The sequence below is a fragment of the Anolis sagrei genome, chromosome 1 (assembly GCF_037176765.1).
Source record: "Anolis sagrei isolate rAnoSag1 chromosome 1, rAnoSag1.mat, whole genome shotgun sequence".
Classification (NCBI taxonomy): Eukaryota; Metazoa; Chordata; class Lepidosauria; order Squamata; family Dactyloidae; genus Anolis; species Anolis sagrei.
Window position 1 is genome coordinate 125,284,156 of NC_090021.1, and position 13,234 is coordinate 125,297,389.

The 13,234-nt window shown below is 44.3% G+C and overlaps 1 protein-coding gene across 1 annotated transcript in view; it reads left to right on the plus strand.

Moving 5' to 3' along the window:
- The first annotated feature begins 10,201 nt into the window (after window positions 1-10,201).
- The window catches only part of AGPAT5 (1-acylglycerol-3-phosphate O-acyltransferase 5), a 35,870-nt gene continuing 32,837 nt past the window's right edge, over window positions 10,202-13,234 (plus strand). The window contains exon 1 of the mRNA XM_060788503.2: window positions 10,202-10,631. Within this exon, the coding sequence (XP_060644486.2) occupies window positions 10,410-10,631 (222 nt within the window). The 5' untranslated portion in view covers window positions 10,202-10,409. The remainder of the gene's footprint in view (window positions 10,632-13,234) is intronic.

Below are 13,234 nucleotides of genomic sequence, written 5' to 3' on the forward strand. Positions count from 1 at the left end.
CACAAAGTGTAAATACAATTGGATCTCATCTATTTTCCATCTCAAGATATTGCAGAGACAGGTGAAATTTACATTTTCAAAGAGTTTCCTCTCATGGTTGATAGATTATTTATCAAATTTGCATTATATCTTATCCAGGCTTGAAGGACAATAGGGCAATACATGTATATTTCACCTATCTTGCTTCTCAACTAAGGGTGGAATTAATACAGTTTAACTGTCATGGTTCAATGCAATGGCATGATGGGTGTTGTAGTTTGGTGAGACACCAACATTCTTTGGCAGAGAAGGCTAAATCTCTTCTAAAGCTACAATTCCCATGATTTCATAGCATTGACCCATGGCACTTAAAGTTGTGCTGAACTGCATTATTTCCACAGTAGAGATGTGCCCTAAGTAAGGTAGGTTAGTTTTGCAACCAGCGACTGCTCCAGAGAACACAGAAGTCGCCTTTATATGTCAAATCAGAGAGTTGATCTAGTTTTCATTACTCTTAATCGGAGTACATAGTATTGATCTACTCCGCTAGCTTGCACCTACTTAGGTTCTCAGACAGGTGTCTTTGCTATTGTGTTTTTTGATCAGCATTTTTGGGAACTAAAGAAGGGCATTCTGCTTAAAAAAGCAAGGGTTCTTTGGATTTCTTCTAAAGTTATCCACTCAACTTCACAATTAAGAGTCATGAAAACTGGATTTTCATGAGTTAAAGCTGCCTCTAATTTGTTATCCTCCACCACAGGATCATTACTTCCAGGTAAACTCTCAAGATTTCTAGACTTTTAGTCTCCTAACTGGTTAATCAAGTCCTACAAGGTTGCTGATCCTTTAATATATTTTTTAATGGTGAACATTTATGTGAGAACTATTTATTATTTTAGAGAGGGCTTTACACCCTGCAGGGAATCTTTCAGTTAAATTAACTTTGGCATACATCTCTGAGTGACTCAGAATCCCCACCAGTTTTAGAAACACACATCAAATTCATGGGAAAAAATGAAATCTTCAATATTTTAGTAAGTATTTATCACTGTTGAATACTATATTCAATTGTAGAAGCAAATGGAATTACAAGTTAGCTTTATTTTGCCTAAATAGATAGTGGCTTTGATTTTCATAATTGCAACCTCTGTGGATTTTAACTGTGGCTCAAACAGCACAAACTCTGCATGTTTGTTTGGTAAAGGTTTTGAGTACATCTGCTAACTGCTTGTACTACAACTCCCTTCATGTGTCTTCCAAATAAATGATTTGGCTATGCCCTGAAATAGTTTCCTTTTTGTAGCCTTTCCTCAAAAGAAATAGTGGAATTATTTTTGTTTCATACAAACCATCTGTGGGGGGTGCTTTGAACGCGATTATCCTGCTTGTTGACAGGGGGTTGGATTGGATGGTCCACAAGGTCTCTTCCAACTCTGATTCTATGTAGACTGTCTTAAATCATCTGCCTATATCTTAGGGGCATCTACACTGAAGAAATAATGCACTTTGACACCACCTGCCATGGCTCAAGCACAGTGGAGGACCTTCGTACAGCGAGACCAGAGGCACACAAAGTGGCCAGCTTCTGGTCAAATGACATTTAGCATAATGCCAAGTTTTTAAGTTAGTTTGTGTTTTAAAAAAACATAACTGTACCCTGAATTAGCTTCTGACACAATAAATTTAAAAACTTCTGAAGATTTTGATCCTGCCTTTAGCACAAGTGACTCAAGGGACATCATTCAACATACTGTAATAACACTATGTAAAAAAAAAAGAATAGTTTTCTGTTCCTGATTTGAAAGTGTTATTTCCTGTTTAATTTTGCTGTACTTACTTTGAAAGTAGCTGTTATAGTCCAGAAACTTAGTTTTTATGACTGCCACAAACTATGCTAAACTGATTGAAACTATGAGATATTAATTGAAAAACTGTAGCAAAATGTGCTGCAGGATATCCCACAAAAAAGTGTTTGCAGTTTAATAAACCTTTTCCATATTTTTATTATAGAACCAATTAGGAAATGATATTTATAACCCAGGAACAAAAATCATGTTACATGGTATAAAAGAAAACAAACAGACAAAAGCCCGCACAATCCAGTAGCCCTTACTCTTCTGGTTAATTGATGATTCTACAACTCCAGAACAGCTGGAGGTCAGACCTAGATGTTAAGGGAACTTGTTCTCTACAGCTGCCTTTTTCTGTTTGATGCTTGGAAACTGACTGTAATTTTCTTCTGGAAGGCAAAGAACACAAACTCACAGTAGCTCACAATCATTTGGATATAGATTGAAAAATTGCTCTTCCTGATTCTGGGACCTAAACAACACACACAGTAATTGTCAGTAAAAGAAATAGGAAGTATGAAAAGTAGGAAAAGCCAAATTATTGGATTCCTGTCTATAACCAAGGCAGAGATCGATGTGGTTTGAATACTAGACTATGGGACACCAGAATTTGAATCCTCATTCAGCCATGTAAATCCATTTGGTCATCATAAGCAAGTCTCACTCTCTCAGCCTCAGAGGGAGGCAGACCTCTTCAGAACATAATTTGATAAGGTTCACCTTAGGGTCACCATAAATAAGGAATGAATTGAAGGCACATAACAGCAAGTCTACGGAAATAAATAGTGTAACACTGTGAAAAGGAAATGGATATTTCAGTGGAGAGGAACTTGGAGTACATATTTGAGATGCAGAAGTTCCCAGGTTTAATCTGTGGCATATCAAGTAAGAACAAATATAGATTAACATGTTCTGGGAACTAGCTTTCTCTCAAGAGTGGTAGGTCTGCTGCCAAGTTACAACACTGAGTCAGACCCTTGGGGTGCATCTACACCAGTGGTTCCCAGCCATTTTTGACCAGGAACTATTTGACCAGGGACCACTCTCATTAGTACCAAAGAGGTTACGAATATGTTTTTTGTCAACTTTAGATTCGGTTTGGTTATTTGTGGTGCTGATTCAGAAAATTGCATTGGATAGACCACATCAGCTCTAGTTTCTGGTACAGAAAATATGCCATCCAGTAGTCGCTATCTGCTCACTCATAGAAAATCGTATTTGAAGTCTCACGACCCACCTGGTTGGGAACCACTGATCTACACCATAGAATTAGTGTAGTTTGATGGCACTTTAATTGTGATGGCTCAATGCTATGAAATCTCCAGTTTGGTGAGCCCCCAGCACTCTTTGCCAGAGAAAGCTAAAGGCCTTGTAAAATTACAGGATTCCACAGCATTGAACCAGGGCAGTTAAAGTGAAATCAAACTGCAGTAATTCTACAGTGTAGGTGCCCCCTTTGGTATCTTTGAGGAACCTTTTTTTTTGCCCAAGGACCAAATTCTTGCAAAGGACTTGTCTGCTACAGAAAAGTAAGCCAGAAGAAAGGCAGGCAAGATAAATGGAAAGAATACAGCCGCAGCATAGTGGCTAAATGGATCAGATTTCTGACTTTTTGTTTTAATGCCATGGCTCACCTCTCTACTCCTTATCAGCGAAGCAATTCAATCCTGGGGTAAAACTTAACACCTCCACCTGACTGTTATAAAGGCACAAAACACACTGGAGTTCTGCTAGAAAGAAGACACTTGGCCTTGTAATGCACAGCCTGTCTATGGATGCATCGAATTAACACACGTAGATACCACTGTAACTGCCCTGGCTCAATGCTATGGAATATGGGGGTTGTAATTTTACAAGGGCTTTAGCCTTTTCTTCCCAAAAAAGCTGGTGCCTCACCAAACTACAGTTTCAAGGATTCCATAGCATTGAGCCAGGGCAGTTAAAAGTGGTCCTGATCTGCATTAAATCTATGAACCATCGGTCTCCCCAGAAGTCAGTTCTATTGGGTTCAAATAGGATTTCTCCTAAGAAAGTATGCATAATTTCAGTTCCTTCAAAAGAATCCGTTTCTCATTACCAGCTCATGCCCATGGCGGACATACAAGGAAAGCTTTTATGCTTGATAAGACTATTCAAAAAGTAGACTTTTATTGGAGGGTGTGTTTTATGGCCTGATGTAGCTGATAGGCTCGGTGCAGTTTAGAGCCATTTTTTTCTCAAAATGCTGACACACCTTTTCTCAGGTGAATAATATTCTAAGCAACTGAACTCTTTAGCAAACAAAAAAGTAGCCACATTGTGTGAGTGACAATTTTTGAAGGCACATGTAAAGCTGCATATACAGTTGGTCCTTCATATCTATGGAGTTTGCACCTATGGATTCAACCATCCATGACTTGAAAATATTTTCCCCAAATTTTACAAAACAAGCCTTGTTTTTGCAATATTATACAAGGGACGCCATTTTACCACGCCATGGTATATAATGGGACTTGTGTATCCACAGATTTTGGCATTAACTGGGATTCAGGACTAAACCCCAGCACAGTGTTTCTCAACCTGGGGGTCGGAACCCCTAAGGGGGTTGCCAGGGGGTGCCAGAGGGGTCACCAAAGACCATCAGAAAACATACATGGGGGTTCTGTGTGGGAAGTTTGGCCCAATTCTATCATTGGTGAGGGTCAGAATGATTTTTGATTGTAGGTGAACTATAAATCCCAGCAACTATAACTCCGAAATGTCAAGCTCTATTTCCCCCAAGCTCCAAAAGTGTTCAGATTTGGGCACATTGAGTATTCGTGGCAAGTTTGGTCCAGATCCATCATCTTTTGAGTCCACAGTGCTCTCTGGATGTAAGTGAACTACAACTCCAAAACTCAAGGTCAGTGTCCACCAAACCCTTTCAGTATTTTCTACTGATAATGGGAGTTCCATGTGCCAAGTTTGGTTCAGTTCCATCGTTGGTGGAATTCAGAATGATCTTTGATTATAGGTGAACTATATATCCCAGCAACTACAACTCCCAAGTGACAAAATCAATCCCACCCCCAACCTCACCAGTATTCAAATTTGGATGTATTTATTTATTTATTTATTTATTACGGTTGCTTATACCCCGCCCTTCTCACCCGGGGGGACTCAGGGCGGCTTACACAAACAAGGCACAATTCGATGCCTGTATTACAAAAACATAACATCAAAAACATAACATCAATAACAACAATAATTATAACACTGATAACAATTAACGTAAACAATCAATATTATCGGCAGGAGTAGCCATAAAACCCGTAAAAAACAATTAAAACAATAAAAGCAATACAAACCTCATTGCTGGTCAGCGTTTAACCGACTCATAGTTAGGTTCTACTTTCCACACATTGTTGGTCCTATCATTCTGGTTCCGTGTCTAATTGTCAGGGTGCCCAAAGGCCTGGTCCCAGAGCCACGTCTTTACCTTCCTCCTCAAGGCAAGGAGGGAAGTTGAAGCCCTGATTTCCCCCAGGAGTGAGTTCCACAGATGGGGGGCCACCACTGAGAAGGCCCTGCTCCTCGTCCCCACCAGCCTCACTTGTGATAGCGGTGGGGTCGTGAGCAGGGCCTCCCCAGATGATCTCAAATTCCAAGATGGGACGTAGAGGGAGATACGTTCGGACAGATACGCTGGACCGGAACCGTAAAGGGTTTTGTAGGTCAAAACCAGCACCTTGAATTGTGCTCGGAACTGAATCGGCAGCCAGTGGAGCTGACATAACAGGGGGGTGGTGTGTTCCCTGTATGTCGCTCCAGTAAGCAGTCTGGCTGCCGCTTGTTGGAGCAGTTGGAGTTTCCGAACAGTCTTCAAGGGCAACCCCACGTAGAGTGTGTTGCAGTAGTCTATACGGGATGTGACAAGAGTGTGGACCACTGTGGCCAGATCAGACTTCCCGAGGTACGGGCGCAACTGGTGCACAAGTTTTAGTTGTGCAAAAGCTCTCCCGGCCACCGCTGAGACCTGGGGTTCCAGGCTCAGCGATGAGTCCAGGATCACTCCCAAGCTGCGAACCTGCGACTTCAGGGGGAGTGTAACCCCATCCAGTACAGGCTGTAACCCTATACCCTGTTCGGCCTTACGACTGACCAGTAGGACCTCTGTCTTGTCTGGATTCAATTTCAATTTGTTAGCTCTCATCCAGTCCGACACAGCAGCTAAACACCGATTCAAGGTCTGGACAGCCTCCTTGGTGACAGGTGGAAAGGAGTGACAGATCTGAACATCATCCGCGTAGAGATAACATTTCAGTCCGAAACTCCGAATGATCTCCCCCAGCAGCTTCATGTAGATGTTAAACAACATTGGGGACAGAATTGAACCCTGAGGGACTCCACAAGACAACGGCTGTGGAGCCAAACAGGTGTCACCCAGCAACACCTTCTGGGACCGTCCCTCAAGAAAGGACCGGAGCCACTGCAAAGCAGTACCCCCAAGTCCCATCTCTGTGAGGCGTCCCAGAAGAATACCGTGATCGACGGTATCGAAGGCCGCTAAGAGGTCCAGCAGAACTAACAGGGACACACTCCCCCTGTCTAGCTCCCTGCGCAGATCATCTACCAAGGCGACCAAGGCTGTTTCCGTTCCATGTCCCGGTCTAAAGCCAGACTGTGCCGGATCTAGATAATCAGTGTCTACCAGAAATCCCTGGAGTTGTGCTGCCACCACACGTTCCATGACTTTGCCCAAATAGGGGAGATTGGAAACTGGCCGATAGTTGTCTAATTGAGTGGGGTCCAGTGATGGTTTTTTCAACAGCGGTTTTATAACAGCCTGTTTTAGGCTCGCTGGAATTATGCCCTCCCGAAGTGAGGCATTAACCACCACTTTCACCCACTCTGCCAAACCCCCTCTGGCTTCCTTAATCAGCCAGGATGGACAGGGGTCTAGGATGCATGTGGTGGGTCGCACCTCCCCAAGGATCCTGTCCACATCCTCAAGCTGTATCAGGTATTTGTGCCAAATTTGGTGCAATGAATTAAGATACATCCTGCATATCAGATATTTACATTACATAACAGTAGCAAAATTACAGTTATGAAGTAGAAACAAAAATAATTTTATGGTTGAGGGTCGCAACAACTTGAGGAACTGAATTATGGGGTCACAGCATTAGGAAGGTTGAGAAACCCTACCCCAGCAGATACCAAGGCCCTGCTGAATACAGACAGTTCCCACGTTACAAACAAGATAGGTTCTGTAGGTTTGTTCTTAAGCTAAATTTGCTGGTAAGTCAGAGCAGGTACGTTTTTAAGTGCCACTCCCTGTGCTACCCAAAGCTATATCTATATAGCTTTGGATAAAATAGGGAAGGGTTGACGCCCCTGTGGTGTTTGTTTTGCTATCTGTGCCCCTCTTCAAAAGTTTTTGCCTCACCTTCTATCCCTGCGATAATTAGATTTTTTTGTTCCATATACCCAGTTCCAGCAGTCACATAATGAATATCAAAAAATAAATGACAATCAAATGGGCATTTGTCATGCGTAACCAAACTTGAAAGACTTATCACAGGGAAAAGGTCTCTCAACTGGAGCTTTATCGCCAATCCTTGTTTCCACAGGCCGTATTTTTCCAAATCTAATTATCATAGGGGCAGAAAATGAGGTGAAATCTTCTCAACAGGGGCACAGAGAGCAAAACAAACTCCACAGGGATGTTATCCCTTCTACATTCAACTTAAGAACAAACCTAGAGAACCCTTTTTTCGTAACTTGAGGACTGCCAGTATTAAAAAAAATATATGTATGAAATTATCTTCAGGCTAAGTGTATAAGCTGTATATGAAACATACAGGAATGTCATGTTTAAACCTGGGTCTGACGCCAAGACATCTCATTGTCTACACACATCCAAATACATGTGTTGCAAAATCTATAAAAACCCTAATATCCCAAACACTTCTGGCCATATGTGTTTCAGGTAAGGTAGACTCAACCTGAATTGGATTATTTTCATATCTGCAAATACAGGTACTGAAAAAGATCTGGGGGGGGGGGGGGGATCCAAAATCCCAATTTGTCACCATGCAGTACACTGAAGAATTAACGCTATAACCACTTTAACCGCCTTGGCTCAATGTTGTGGAATCCTGGCATTGGTAGTTACAGTATATAAGGCCTTTAGCTTTGTCTGCCAAAGAATGCTGGAGCCTCATAGAACAATAGAGTTGAAGGAGACCACGTACGCCATCTAGTCCTACCCACTGCCATGCAGGAAAGCACAATCAAAGCACCTATAGCAGGTGGCCATCCAGAATCTGTGTAAAAGCCTCAATGGAAGGAGCTTCTACCACACTCCGAGGCAGAGAGTTCCACTACTGAACAGCTCTTACAGTCAGGAAGTTCTTCCTAATGTTCAGGTAGAATCTTCTTTCCTGTAATTTGAGCCCATCGCCCCGAGTCCTAGATCCCTTCCACACAGTTGAATAAATTCCCACAATATATGCTTTGAACTGGGATATGCCACAGTGTGGATTCAGATTACCCAGTTCAAAGCAGACGCTGTGTGTTCTTCTGCCTTGACATTCTGGGTTATATAGCTGTGTGGAAGGGCCCCCTGTTTGTGTATGTCTTTTCTTCTTTGTGTCTTATGGCATTGTATGTTTTTCTTTCTCTCTGAAAGTCAATTACAAAAAATTTACAAAAACAAACAAAACTCCACAAGATGTAGTTCTTCTATTGGCGACGTGGGTTCTTTCACACAGCCCTATATCCCAGAATATCAAGGCAGAAAATCCCACAATGTCTGCTTTGAACTGGGTTATCTAAGCCCACACTCAGATAATGTGGGATTTTCTGCCCTAATATTCTGGGATATAGGGCTGTGTGGAAAGGTCCTGGGTTATCCGAGTCCACATTCAGATAATGTAGGATTTTCTGCCTTGATATTCTAGGAAATAGCGCTTTGTGGACGGACCCACAATCCACAGTGCCATATATCACAGTTCAAAGCAGATAATGTGGGATTTTATTCAGTTGTGTGGAAGGGGCCAGCCCGATATCCCAGGATATCAAGGCAGAAAAAATATTTATTTATTTACTTACTTCATTTATATACCTCTTTTCTCAGCCCTTAGGCAACTCACATTATCTGAGTGTAGACTCAGATAACTCAGTTCAAGGCAGATATTGTGAGATTTTCTGCCTTGATATACTGGGATATAGTGCTGTGTGGAGGGGCCTATAGTCCTCACTGCCATATATCCCAGTTCAAAGCAGATAATGTGTGGTTTTATTCAGCCCTATATCCCAGAATATCGAGGCAGAAAAGCCCACACTATCTGCTTTGAACTGGGATACATGGCAGTGTTGCCTCCAATAACCCAGTTCAAAGCAGATATTGTGGGGTTTTCAACCTTGATATTCTGGGATATAGGGCTGTGGGGAAGGGTCCTGGGCTATCCGAATCCACATTCAGATAATGTGGGATTTTCTGCCTTGATATTCTAGGAAATAGCGTTTTGTGGATAGACTCATAGTCCACAGTGCCATATATTTGAGTTCTCAGCAGATATTGTGGGATTTTCTGCCTTGATATACTGGGATATAGTGCTGTGTGGAGGGGCCTATAGTCCTCACTGCCATATATCCCAGTTCAAAGCAGATAATGTGTGATTTTATTCAGCTCTATATCCCAGAAGATCGAGGCAGAAAATCCCACACTATCTGCTTTGAACTGGGATATATGGCAGTGTTGACTCCAATAACCCAGTTCAAAGCAGATATTGTGGGGTTTTCTACCTTGATATTCTGGGATACAGGGCTGTGTGGAAGGGTCCTGGGCTATCCGAGTCCACATTCAGATAATGTGGGATTTTCTGCCTTGACATGCTGGGATATAGGGCTGTGGGGAAGGCCCTACAGTCCCCAGTGCCATATATCCCAGTTCAAAGCAGATAATGTGGGATTGTATTCAGTTGTGTGGAAGGGGCCAACCTTCCACACAGGATCAAGGCAGAAAATCCCACATTTTCTGAGTGTGGACTCAGGTAGCCTAGTTCAAAGCAGATATTGTGTGATTTTCTGCCTTGATATTCTGAAATATAGGGCTGTGGGGGAGGGCCCTGGGTTATCTGATTCCACATCATGTGGGATTTTCTGTCTTGATATTCTAGGAAATAGGGCTGTGTGGAAGGACCCAGAGTGCCATATATCCCAGTTGTGGGGTTTTCTGCCTTGACAGGGCTGTGGGGAAGGTCCCACGGTGTCCTTGTGCAGCCCTGCCATTGAGGGAAGCAGCTGTGCTTGGCGCCTTTAAAGCTTCCAAAACGGAGGAGGCATCCCATTGGCTGGCGCGCCCTCTGCCCGGCCCCGGAAGTCGCTTTCCCCGCCGCTGCTGCCGCGCGAGGAGGAGGAGCCTCCTGGGAAGCCTTCCTTGTCTGAAGACTTTGGGGAAGCGGCGACAGGAGCAGCGTTGCTCGCGGGTGGACGGGCTTCTTCCCATGCTGCTGCCTGGGCTGCCCTTGGGCCACGCGGCGGGAAGGCTGAGCATGAGCCGCGGCGCCTGAGCGAGAGAGAGAGAGAAGGAGAGCGCGAGAAGGCGACGGGAGGATGCTGCTCTCGCTGGTGCTGCACACGTACTCCATGCGCTACGTGCTTCCCGCGGCGATGATGCTGGGCGCCGCGCCCACCTACGTGCTGGCCTGGGGGGCCTGGCGCCTCCTGGCCGCCCTCCTCCTCCCCGCCCGCCTGTACCACCGCGTCGACGACCGCCTCTACACCCTCTACCAGAGCATGGTGCTCTTCTTCTTCGAGAACTACACCGGAGTCCAGGTACACCAGCGCCGCCGCCTCCAACACAGGCACTTTGACACCTCTACTCCATACTGTGGGACCATGGAGCTTTGAGGTTGGAAACATGCAGCCCTCCACGTGTTTAGCCACCTTCCTCTTGGCCCCCATGCAGCCACACTGTGGAATTGATGCACTTGGGCTCCACTTGGTTTGCCATGCCTCCTTCCCTCCATGTGCTCTGCACCTTCCTTTCCACCCTGCTGCAGCTACACTGTAGAATGAATGCACTTTGATACCACTATTCACTGCTGTACTTCAGTGCTATGGCATCATAGCATTTGTTTATTTATTTATTTGCTTACTATATTCCTATACCGCCCCACTCAGCCCGCAGGCGTCTCAACTTTAACGACATAAAATACAATTAAAACAGTTAATTTAAATATAAAACCAGATAAAACAATATTTTGTGGTCGGAAACATGCTGCCCCTCCACCTGTTGTGCACTTCCACTTGACTCTGGGGGAAGCCGCGTTGTGGGAAGTGAGTTTTTCAGCCTGTTCCAGAAGCATTCTCTCCTGACGTTTCACCCACATCTATGGCAGGCATCCTCTGAGGTTGAGAAGTCTGTTGGAAACCAAGCAAGTGAGGTGACCAATTGCAACATCCACACTTGCCTCAAACAGGGCCAGCTGGCACCTCCCAACAAAGGATTCCCTCAGGCAGGAAGCAGCCAGGCTTTGAAGCTGCAAGGCCATTCAGTGCTAATCAAGCTGGCCAGTTACAACATTCACACTTGCCTCAAGCAGACAAGAGTTCTTTCTCCCACCCTGGACACTCCACAGATGTATAAACCCCACTTGCCTGGTTTCCAACAGACCTCTCAACCTCTGAAGATGCCTGCCACAGATATGGGCAAAACTTCAGGAGAGAATGCTTCTGGAACATGGCCATACAGCCCAGGAAACTCACACGACCCAGTGATTCTGGCCATGAACGCCTTTGACAATACACCGTAGAATGCTTGCAGTTTGATACCGCTATAACTCTCACCACTTAATGCAATCATATTGTTTGTGGTTTTTAGGCACCCACACTGTGGAATGAATGCACTTTGACCCCACTTGGTTTGCTATGGGTCAACGCTATGGAAGCATTCTGCCCTCTACATGTTTTGCACCTTCATTTTGACCCAGGTACAGCTACACTGTAGAATGAATGCACTTTGACACCACCACCACTACTACTCAGTGCTATGGCATCCCAGGAGTTATAGTTTCAAATATGCTGCAACTCCCAGAAATCCCAACCAGTTTACCAGCTGGGAGTTGAAGGCAAAACATCTGGGGCTTCATAGTTTGAGAACCACTGCTCTAGAAGGAATGCAGTTTGACATCACTTTAACTGTAATGGCTCAATGCTATGAGATTGTGGAGTTTGTTTTTTAGTAAGGTACCAGCACTCTTTGGGAGAAAAGCTAAAAGACCTTGCAAAACTACAACTCCCAGGATCCCATACCTTGAGCCAAGGCAGTTGGAGTGGTGCTAAACTGGATTAATAATATGCTGTAGATCAGGGGTGTCAAATTCATTTTCATTGAACTCCACATCAACCTTGTAGTGAATTGCCTTCAAAGGGACATTGACTCCATAGATCAGTGGTTCTCAACCTGTGGGTCCCCAGATGTTTTGGCCTTCAACTCCCAGAAATCCTAACAACTGGTAAACTGGCAGGGATTTCTGGGAGTTGTAAGCCAAAACACCTGGGGACCCACAGGTTGAGAACCACTGCCATAGATGGAAAATCTGTGGAGACAGAAGACCAACTATGATTTTTTTTCCCAAAAAATGGTCAGTGCCTTTTAGCTTTTAGTCAACTTGGTTCACCAGATGTTATTAAATGACAAATCCCATCCCTTTTGATTATCCAACCTGAGGACTGGGGATAATGGGAATTGCAACCCAACAGCACTTGTGGCTCTGAGACTGGGGAAAGGTTAAAGGAGATTTTAAAGTCAGGCATCATATACACAGGTCCTCCATCTAAATCCAAACTCTGCTCTCCTGACTAAAGAAAACCAAGGCCATCTCTAGGTGTTACTGTATTGCAACTCCCGTCAGCTCTAACACAGGAATTGTAGTTCAGAGCCTTTGGGGCCACATAAAATGTCATGGCAGGCTATCTTTGGCCCATGGGCTTTGAGTTTATGTGGCGTAGATACGGTGACCCAGTTCAGGAGGACTGAGAGTGAGGCTACCCCAAGGCCACCCAGTGGATCTGGCTGAGATGGGATTGGAACTCAAAACAGTGATGGCTCTGTTATTCCACACTAACTGCTATGGTTCCATCTCATGGGATCCTTGCATTTGTACAATTCAGTGGCACTTGCACATTTGTGGGCTGCCTTCTGCTGATAGGATTGAAGTGTCCTCTCTAGGATTCTCTATGTTAGTGGTTCTCAACCTCTGAGTCCCCAGATGTTTTGGCCTTCAATTCCCAGAAATCCTAACATCTGGTGAACTGGCTGGGATTTCTGAGAGTTGTAGGCCAAAACACCTGGGGACCCACTGGTTGATAACCAGTGCTCTATGTCTTCCAGTTCAATCCTAAGATCAGTTCCTACCGGATTTGTGCTGGAGGAC